At 36.8% G+C, this 10,547-nt stretch overlaps 2 protein-coding genes across 2 annotated transcripts; both read right to left on the reverse strand.

Annotated features, from left to right (window-relative positions):
• Positions 1–1,850: 1,850 nt before the first annotated feature.
• On the reverse strand, positions 1,851–4,861 carry LOC106157433 (indolethylamine N-methyltransferase-like). The gene is made up of 3 exons (XM_013533068.2): positions 4,608–4,861; positions 3,643–3,850; positions 1,851–2,963 (listed from the first exon to the last, which is right to left on the reverse strand). Exons 1-3 carry the CDS (start codon positions 4,780–4,782, stop codon positions 2,534–2,536), a joined length of 813 nt encoding a protein of 270 aa, XP_013388522.2. The 5' UTR covers positions 4,783–4,861; the 3' UTR covers positions 1,851–2,533.
• A 714-nt stretch (positions 4,862–5,575) lies between these two features.
• LOC106157421 (indolethylamine N-methyltransferase-like) lies at positions 5,576–9,275 on the reverse strand. The gene is made up of 3 exons (XM_087005797.1): positions 8,914–9,275; positions 7,242–7,449; positions 5,576–6,968 (listed from the first exon to the last, which is right to left on the reverse strand). The coding sequence occupies exons 1-3, from the start codon at positions 9,179–9,181 to the stop codon at positions 6,536–6,538; spliced, it is 909 nt and encodes a 302-aa protein (XP_086861923.1). The 5' UTR covers positions 9,182–9,275; the 3' UTR covers positions 5,576–6,535.
• Between the last annotated feature and the right edge of the window lie 1,272 nt (positions 9,276–10,547).

Genomic DNA, 10,547 nt, shown 5'->3' on the forward strand with positions numbered 1-10,547 from the left:
TAGTCTTTATCAAATCACCCTGGCATTCTACTTTACGAAATGGCCTTATATCTTTTGTGCAATATCAAAGAATTTTAAATCTTGAACTATATGCCATTTTCTTCGATTTTATTGTTTACATTTGAGTGCTCAGCCAACCGCAGTTCAATTTTCTCAACACGTTATACTTTTTTCAGTTAATCTAATCTGAGTTCAAATTTCGTTGCATTGGTAGGGTATTGAATTGTCATTTTTGATTAAGTTATCAAACGTTATTTTTATAATTCAAACCTGCCAACTTCTTTGCCGAGATCCAGCAAAATGCATGTGCGTGGCAAAGAACCTCCCCTTGCCTTCTCCCTGTATTTTGAAAACGGGCACGCACGCGCGCGCACACACACAGACACGCACACACATTTTTGTGAAAATTGTGCTTGTTTTCATTGTGGTTTTCAAAAACAAAATAGGCTTACATTTAAGATTCAACGTTTAACATTTAAATGGTGCACTATTCTGGAAATAAACTCGCACTGCACTGAGCAACTTATTGCTGTGCAAATTACAACATGTATGGTTCATTTGAGGTGTGACGTTGTGGCTGAAACTGTTCACATGATATGACTGAAGATATGACTAAATGTATTCTTGTTGTTAATTAACACTGCTTTATTCGAGAAAAAATACAAGTGTCTTCTACCATGCAGTTTAATATGTTAGTGATACACCAATTTTAAAAAACTCAAAACTAGGGAAAAAGGAAGGATGTCGATAATTATTTTCGCGATAAATTGACGTAAAAAGGAATCGATATTTCGGAGTATCGTTGAATCCAAATCACCCTAGACATGTTCCATTGTGAAAATATTTTATACCAAGTTTGGCAATATTGTCGTCGGTTCGACAAACAAAAAAACTGGGCCCGGTTTCATCAAGGCTGGATAGCGCTATCCTATGGCTAAAAATGGCCGCTATCCTCTGGATAGAGCTGTCCAGAGGATAGTGCGTTTCATCAACAGTGGGTAGCGTTATCCAGGGGATAAATCAGCTTATCCAGAGGATAAAGTTGTCCGCTCGAAATAGGTGGGATAAATCTGCTATCATGCTGTTAAATCATCAAAAATGGCGAACCTGTTTGCTTTGGAAGTAAATCCTATGAGATTTCACAGGCGTAGAATGATTAGAAAGAGAATTTTAGAAGATGTATGTTTGCTTTTGATGATTTAAGTGATGCTGAATCAATAGATTACATAACAGACTTTATCAAAGTTGACATCGCGCCTGCTACGAACAAAATCCATGCAATCTCCCTGAGAGACCAATTATCTTTATTTTACTAAAACATACCTTTTAAATCGACGAAAAATGTCTACACTGCTATTGACAGAATCTGCCAAATGTGCCAAGTCAGCCATTTTGTTAGAAAGTATGTCACGACCTTGCCCTTCAACTGTGTAATCTGTGTAAACATTGCATGAGGCACAACTAATGCAATGTGATGTGTTATCGACACTGACACTAAAATATCCTGTAGATATTTCCCCCATTATTTTAATGAATGTACCATCTTGAAATATACTTAGAATATATTATGGGTTATTTATTTTCCAAATATGGTATAGACCACTTTTTGTTAGCAACTATCATGGCTTTTATAATGTTTATAGCAACCAACTGCATTATGGGAATGTCTTTTTCCAAATATGGTATTGGATAAATTTTTATCCATTGTATTACTATCATGCTCTTTATCCAGCTTTTATGAAACACAAATTTACACAGAGGATAACTATCCAGAGAATAAGAGATTTATACCATGGATAGTGTTATCCACAGGATAGCCTATCCAGCCTTGATGAAACCGGGCCCTGGAGTTTTCGTTAGTAAACGTGGCTCGGATTCACAAATGCCTGAACGATGCAGGCCTTTTTATGGTAGGTGTAATTTGCCTGTGGGTTATCTGATGGCAATTTCTATATTAAAAGAATTTTTAATGAGCACCATCCGAATTTTTTTGTTTCAGAAGTTTCCATTTGTGTATATTCTTCTATGGGGTACATATGGCACTTTTATTAAATTCGTTAAAATCACTTAACCGAAAATGGAAAGGAAAGGGACATCACAGAAGAATAATGTGGTACTGTACTCTTTTCCTGTGGTTTTTAGGTTCATTTACTAATCATTTTAAATGATTCTTACAGTAAAGCAAAAACTGTCTTTGTCATCATTATCCTCGTTGTTATTGTTCTTTTTTGTGGGATTGTTTTTGCTTATACGCACTGCTCTTAATGTAACGTAAATTATTTGTTCTAGATGATTTCCAAGAAATAAACAAGATTTTAAGCTGAAAGCGATTTAGCAAGAATCTACTCGGAGATGGACCGATCCCGCTCTAGATCGTTCTGGGTATGGGAATGTGGTCTAATATTGTACCCCCTCTTCGCCTCACCCAAGAAATCTGGGCCAAAGTTCAATATTATGAGTCTGATGCTAACGGAATGGCGGCGCAAAGTTATATAAAAGATTTCTCAAAGAGCACGAATGAGTCAACAAAAGTTTACACATCTTCTTTTTTGGTTGCTGTAGCGATGAAACAACCAGCAAAATCAGACACCGTGTCAGCACTTTTAGTATCATAAGGATACCAGGCAATGTTTTCAAGTCCTGCTTTCTCTAGAGCTCCCGTTACCTCATCTTTCGTCAATGGCAAACAGAAAAATTTCTCTCCACCTACATCATAATAGGATTCGCCAAGAACGCCTACCAACAAGAAGTGACCCTTAGCTTTCAACAAAGACACGACATTCTTGACTGCTTGTTCGTAGGCGTGGACGTCTGCGCAGCTTGCTTCTATACACAAGGAGCTCGTCACAGCGTCGAAATGATCAGATTGGTTGGGGTAGATTGGATTCATTTTATTGATATCACAGTGAAGAACATCTTTAATTTTATTCCGGAAAGTCTTCTGGTCTTCTTCCCAATTATCTCTGAAAACGAAACAAAAAACTACTTGGGGATGTGATTTTGGCAAAAATGAAAAGGCATTCGCACACTATTACTGGCATCTTGAACGATATTCTAGAAGTTATACCTTACCGATGATGACTCCAAGGGATTCTTATCTCAGAGATGCATTAAAGGTACATACGAGCCCAGCATCGGTGGAGCGTGGATTCCCAGTAACACATATAAACCACTTCTACTTGTTTCTTATACGACTCAAATAAATTCGAGATGCCAAGGGATAAACTGAACAGATCACTCGATCAGCCATAAAAGAGCTTTATAGCCCTCCTTTCTTTAAATTTTTGGTCAGAATTTTAACCTACTTTCGTGACCTACTTTTCTGCCCCATTGACATACAGCATAGAATGCAAGTAGAAAAATCCATTCAAACATCATTTTTGGGTAAAATTAAACAATGCCTTTTGGTAATTCTCTTAGTTATACTACTTGAAACTATGTGCTGGCATTTGGTTGGTTTTTGTGTCAAAAAATTGACTTTGTATGCATCTTTAAAATATAGGCTACTCTTTGTAATTACACAGTAAACGCGTGTTAAATGCAGCATATTAACTGTAAGCTTTATTTTTACATTGCCATGTTAAATTTAAATCATATCCTGACAAGAAACCCCTTTTGTTAAATGAAAGTAATTATAATTACGCGTTCCCTTCTAGTTTAGCAACATATTTGAAGAACGGCTTCCAGTTCCAAGCTGCATCTTCGTTCTGCCACCATTTCTTCAGTGCTCTTCGGTTAACATCGGAAAAGTCCGTGAATGTGATTTCGTCAAACCACTTAGATGCACTTATGACGTTGTGGATGCAAGGGCCGCTACCAATATCCAGCAGACGAGAACCCTTAATCTGACCTAAGAGACAAGTAGTAATTGTTGCTCATTACATTATAATTAAACAATATAAAATTTTCAATGAGGAGTTTGTATATCCATTGAAGCTTCAGACCTAAAGTTCAGGGGCTCGAAGAATGTGTTCTACTTCTACAGATGTGCTCTCAATAAAAGTATGCTGTACGTGAAGAGACACTTACCAGTCTGAGGTGCAATTATATATATAAGCGATTGAAACTGACCTTCTAATATCACATTTATAACTTTATTCAAAAGATATTACCCAAACATGCTTGCGTCAGACCCCGTTCTCCAAATGCCCATACTAGGCCTACTAAATTTTAAAAAGACCACAGTTTGAGTTAATTGGAGAAGTCCGAAATGGACTGTGCTATAGGCCTATTTGATGGGCACATTTGGGACGAAGAAAGCCAAGATATGAATATGTAGGCTACGCGCACATAATATTTTAAGTGTTTTGTGTGTATAAGAGACAAAATGCCACTTCTACTCAAGGAACGTCCGGCTTGGGAGTCCCCCCGACCCCTAGCAGAAGTATGACTCACCATATATCGGCTGGAAATAAGTTAATGGAAACTATGTCAAGCACTCACCATCCTTGTTGCCAGTGTTTCAAAAAAAATGTAAGACGCTTTACTACTACCTAAGGAACTTCAAATATATTTGTCGTATGCTTCTAGACAAAACTAGGGTGCTAGTGATATATATAAATGGCGCTACTATAGTTGTTATTAAACTAAAAACTTCATCGACACACCTGAATTGAATATGGTATGCAGGGTGTTAATAACGAAAGGCATAAACTCCGGCTCATCGGGATGTCCCCCTACGCCATCATAGTATGCTTTCAAGTATGACTGCTCATCAAAGATGGTGTTGTAGTCCTCTCCACTGCGTATAGCAGGCTCCCGCGTTTTGTCGTCGACAGACATACCAGTATATTGTGTTCGATCTGCGGTGACCTGTTTTCTACAAGCTTCCTGTGAAAGGTGGCCTGCTGTTTATAGTTCATACGTATATCTTTGACCTTGACCACTGTCGCCTCTACCGCAATATACCACTGATAGGCCTAAGCTATAGTACCAGTTCATAAACACAGTTGACGAGTATCCGTTTTAGTGGTCTTATTGGTCACGGTGCTTTCAAGAAGGGGGGGGGGATATAATCACATTGCCTGTAAATGTTTCTTGGCCTTTACAAAAGCCTAGGTTACATTTGCCATGCGATGTCCATATAGTGCGTACTGGATCTCTCACGAGGCCTCCACGTTGGCAGGTGGTGGCAATACAAAAATGTAGGGCAGATTCGTGGCCTCCGTATCTTCTACAATTTTGTCAATGCTAAAATTTTGACAACATTAAAAAAACATAAGTCCATATACGCATTACCCAATTCCCGTGGATGGTTGAACCTGTTGTTGGTCCCTTTCCCTTTCCCGTTTGGTAGTTTGGTAGTTTTAGGAGGCATATCGACATTGAGCATAATTAGAACTTAGTGTTATTCACTTCCATAAATAAAAAGTGTTTCAATATTTTATAACTGATTATTTAACCATACATAGGCTTAAAGTAGCATATAGTGACGAGCAGTCCAATATTAAAATAAAGAACTCAAAGACGGCTTCATGGTTTTTTTATTTTCTCAACGGTTTTGGATACTTGGTAGGGTCCTACTTGGTGATTTCAGGAAAATTGATAAATCTAACATCCCAGAAGTTTTCACAAAATTTCTGATAATTTATTTGAAATAAGCTATTTTGTTTTAAATGGCCAATATGGATATTATAAGATATAGGTACATGTAACTATAAGAAGATTTGGCCGTTCTTTGCGTTTCAGCTTGCGTCAAATCCAGCTGTGTTTGTATTATAACATAAACTATTTTCTGTCGTATGATCACTTAAATGTTAGAAAAATGGTTAGTCTTTACTATTCATGAGGTAATAACGGTTGTGTGAGGAAATACTACGGACCCTGAACGGTCTGTATAACATAGAATTTGATGAAAATAAATGTAAAAATTACACAACATAGAAATATACATGTAAAAAATATTAATAATAATTAAGATAGTAATTGGATTTCATGAAATAACATACTTAAAATTTAGACGTTTGAACATTTTAAACTTTATTTAATAACATTTTGGCGGAAAGGTGCCATAAAACGGATTTCCTGGGGTAAATGGCAATTTCCCCGTGATTTCAAATGGTTAGTAAATCCGTTCACATTCAAAGTTAGTCAACCCTTTTTTTCTTTTTAAAATGTGGGTTAATAATAATTTCTTAAGAGAGTATTACGGAGGGTAGCCATCTATGAAGGTCCACGTGGTCCGATGGCAAGCACATATTTCAGAATAATTGCAATAACCGCCGTGTTGGTGTTAAAATGGTATTTTTGTGAAAATTTGAATCTCTTTTGAAGATTCGCTATACCTTTTTTACATGACGAGATTGAAATTTAGATCGTCCTCAACATATTTTGGTGTCTAGATATAAAAAAGACATTGCCCTTTAGATATAATACCCTGCTATATGACTTAATACACTTGGTCAAGAGGTTTTGACACATTTTATGTGTTAGTAAGTTAAAACAAGAAAAAATATATTTCCTCTATAGCCATGAGCACATGTTATAAGAGAATTATTCTATCAGCACAAAGATTATTCTACTTATTTGTGCATATCTACATAACTGCCTTTTTTGTTGCTGTGGCGACAAATAAAATGCATTCCATTTCATCATCTTCTTTACCGACATCGTACTGACACCAAGTGATATTTTCCAGTCCCGCTTGCTCAAGCGCCTCTTCTACCGTTTCCTTCTCTAATGGTAAACAGAAAAACGTCTCTTGTCCAACATGGTATAACCGGTCGTTTAAATTGCCAATCAACACGAAGTAACCGTTGACTTTTAGAAAGGACACCACGTTTTTGATGGCTTGTTTGTATGCCTCAGTATCAGCACTGGCGACCTCTAGGCATTGGCAGCTGGTTATGGCGTCATACATGTACCGACCGGCTTTATGTGGGGAGATCGGGTTCACCTTATGGACGTCACACACTAGAACGTCTTTGATTTTCTTTCGAAGCTTTTCCCTGTATTTCTCCCATTTTCCCCTGGAAGGATGAAATGTGTATACCGATAAAATTAACGAATAAAGTATTTTTTCACTTCACCAACAGACCTTTCTAGGACTTTGTGCTAGAAGGGATATAAATTTAAATGTATCTGTAAGGTTATTATTCAAACATGAAATTTGAAATTCGAAAAGTCGATCTTTCTTGACAGTTACATAAGTTATTGTTACTGGCAGAGATTTATTTTGCGGTTTTGAGCTTTCTTGGAAAACTTCTACTAAGTTAATCTCTATAAAGTCAAACTGTGATTACTCGTTTCCGTCTAATTTTGCCACATATTTAAAAAACGGGTCCCAGTTCCAAGCTCCATCTTCTTCCAGCCACCATTTCTTTAGCGCTCTTCGGTTAACATCGGCAAAATCCGTTAGTGTTATTTCGTCAAACCATTTGGACGCACTAATGACACTGTGAATGCACGGGCCTGTACCGATGTCCAGCAGTCGAGTTCCTTTTATCTTACCTAATTAACAATAATATAATATCATACAGCTAAAACTAGTATTTCTTGAAAATGAAAATGATTATCATAATACGGGTACTAACATTAGAGTCTTGGCCTATACAAAATGTACATAAATCTTGACATGTTGTTTTTTTTTTTGTATGTTAAGACAAGGTGAACGAGTGCACTAAGAATAACATGTACCCAAAGTAAGTACATATCATGGCTTTTTTTTGTCTTAAATATGCCCTAAAATATGGCACGGGTGCTTCACTATTTTGTGTCTCGATTTAAGTGCCATTTAGAGAGCCGTCCGGTGAACACTAAAATTGGCTATTCAATAGGTCAGTTTCTGCGCTACATTTAAAGGGCCATTTGGAACTATATAAAGCCAAGATATTTATTTTTTGCATATATCATTTTGAGTGTACTGCTTGTCTTTACATAGCAAAACGGACAAAACGCCATTCACTTCTGTTCAACCTCCTTGACGTTAGCGCGGTTTAAGGATTTCCCTTGATTGTTACAGAGAGTTATGGCGAGTGTCAGGAAAGGAGGGTCAAAAGTTGGTTAGTCGGAGATAAAAACCATATACGCCAAGCCAATTAATGAAGTATGAGCTTTTAGCGAGAAAATTAGTACACTCTGCATCTTTTGGTGTAATACAAATTATGCTACGCTAGTTGCCATGATTATTCTGCTGTGGCACTATTCTACATACTGTAGATTACAATAGTTTCAGCTGACCATAAGCGGACCTTTGTTTGTTTACACTATGTGAGACGCGTTTTACTAAGCCGCGTGACACCTCTTTTAAGATCAATAATAACGCGCGTCTTTGCGTCTTTTTGTTCATCCAATTCAATAAAAACGATGTTCATCGTATTCAAATAAACACCCCCCTTTTGAATCTTGCGTATACACTTGTTATGCCAACCAAAATAAACATTTTCTTTCTTTTTAATGTAGTAAAATATATATTAAAACGCATATTGCAATAAATAACACACATAGTTAAAGGGCCCTATCAGGGATAATCCTTTTTGTTAAGGCTCCCGTCGTTTATATACTACTAAGATCTGTCCCAATTATCTCACTTGCCGTCAAAATTAACATTTCCAGTTTTTTTTCCTTCACAGATGCACGCCCTAACAATACAATTAAACGCATAATTGAAATACTTTCTATAGCACACCTGTTAAAGTTCGTAAAAATGGACGAATTCTGGGAAAGAAGCTTTCAACTTTCTTTAAAAGTACATTTGCTTTCTTGCTTTTTTTTTCAAAACTTTCATGGTTCTATCCCTCGAGGTACATGTAAGTGTGTTGTTCAATACAACACCCAAGGCTTGTAATTTCATATTCTTATATCAGTTAGTAGTTCGCACTAACTCTATGCATGTGTCAGTATGATGTGAGGAGCATAAGGATTTGAAGAACCATTAGACCAACTAAATGGAGCGGTTACTCTCCATATACTTACCTGTACTGAAAATCTCATGCAGTGTCTTTAGTCTAAACTGTAGCAGTCCCGCCTTATAGCCTTCTACATCACTATAGTATAGTGTTAGATACGCATTTGGATCAAAGACCGAATCATAATCATTTCCACTACGTAAGGTAGGCTCTCGATCGTCCTTGCTGTTTGCCATGTTACCACTTGTCCCGTGAAAAATATTTTGTCGAATCTGGAATTTTATCATATAAAGGTAAGGTACTGAGGTTATAATAGCCATACATATCATGTCCATCTCACATTAATATGCTAGGCTAGTTTTAGGGCCACAACCACAAGGTATCAGTGAAATAAAGTGTCCCATTTGGCCCACGCCGTGTTACATGTATACAATGCTAAAATTTGTTTCTCGGTAGGAAAAATGTTAAAAGTGGTTCTGGCATTTATGTTTTTTAACATTCAATCTAAATCACCACATTCAATCTAGAAACACGCCTTGAGTGCTCTGCGAAATGGCTGTTTATTCTGAACATTTGTTTAGTACATGTTGTTTTAAAATTAAGAACACATAAAAATTAATAAAGAACACATAACAAGTGCCATAAAAATTGGGTTCATTTTGCTGTTTCCATAGTGTATGATATAGATTATTTATTCTTCGCACATTGTTCATTTGACGTTCTTTAATGCGGGCAAAATGCATTCACAAAACATCAGGGTCACTGGAAAGACCAAACATATATTCTCATGTCTGTCAACGAGGAGACTACAAAGCCCGTCACACGCAATGGAGATGACTATCACAGCAAGTTTGATCCCTTGGCATACCTAAAATCCTACCAAAATGGCATAAAGGCCTACGGACAGTCCTAGTTTTATGCCTTTTGTACTGAAGACCTTGCACGTGATGTTCAGTTCAGGTAGGATCCACACATGATTCAATCAAATTAAGCTAGAAACTTGAAATTGTACGCACAGTTAGCTACATATAACTGAATTTAAATAAATTTTTTATTTATTTCATTAAGATAAAAAGTTATTCAAGTTTTAATGACACCACTTTCAAAAATGAGTCAGAAGTTGCCCCCTTGACATTTTGCTTGAAATTGTCACGTAATAAGTAGAGGAGTTAGGTATGAACACAAAGTTTAAAATTTTATTCCAGAATTTACCCAAGCAGAGTAATGTTCATGTGAAGTAGGCAAAGTGACTGAATTTGGCGGCACAGATGCGTGCAATAAGGGAAATACAAATTGAGACAATTATTAAAATGTGCATTAGCTTGGTAGTTGGATCACAAAGAATATCAAACACAAGCCGAAAAACTTTCGTACCGTTAGCTTAAGACCCCGTCACACTTATTCGGAATCAGCAGGAATCAAACAGAACCAGCCGGAATGACCAAATTTAAAAATTCGTACTAGATTCGGGAAGAAATTTTAAATTGACCTAAATTCTTGTAAGAGTGCCGTTGGAACACTTGGAATGCGCTTGAATCCGCCTGGAATGATTCGTGCACATTTCGGCTGTATTAGCTCTAAATGCAGCTCGAATGTAGTTGGAAAATTAGGAATATCAATAATGCTGTCAGAATTCAGTCACAGTATTTAGAATACACTTAGAATGCCGTACGAGTGTAGTTTGACTGCTGGCTGAAATAG

This window comes from Lingula anatina, chromosome 2 (assembly GCF_051362555.1).
Source record: "Lingula anatina isolate TDL-2025a chromosome 2, LinAna3.0, whole genome shotgun sequence".
Lineage (NCBI taxonomy): Eukaryota > Metazoa > Brachiopoda > Lingulata > Lingulida > Lingulidae > Lingula > Lingula anatina.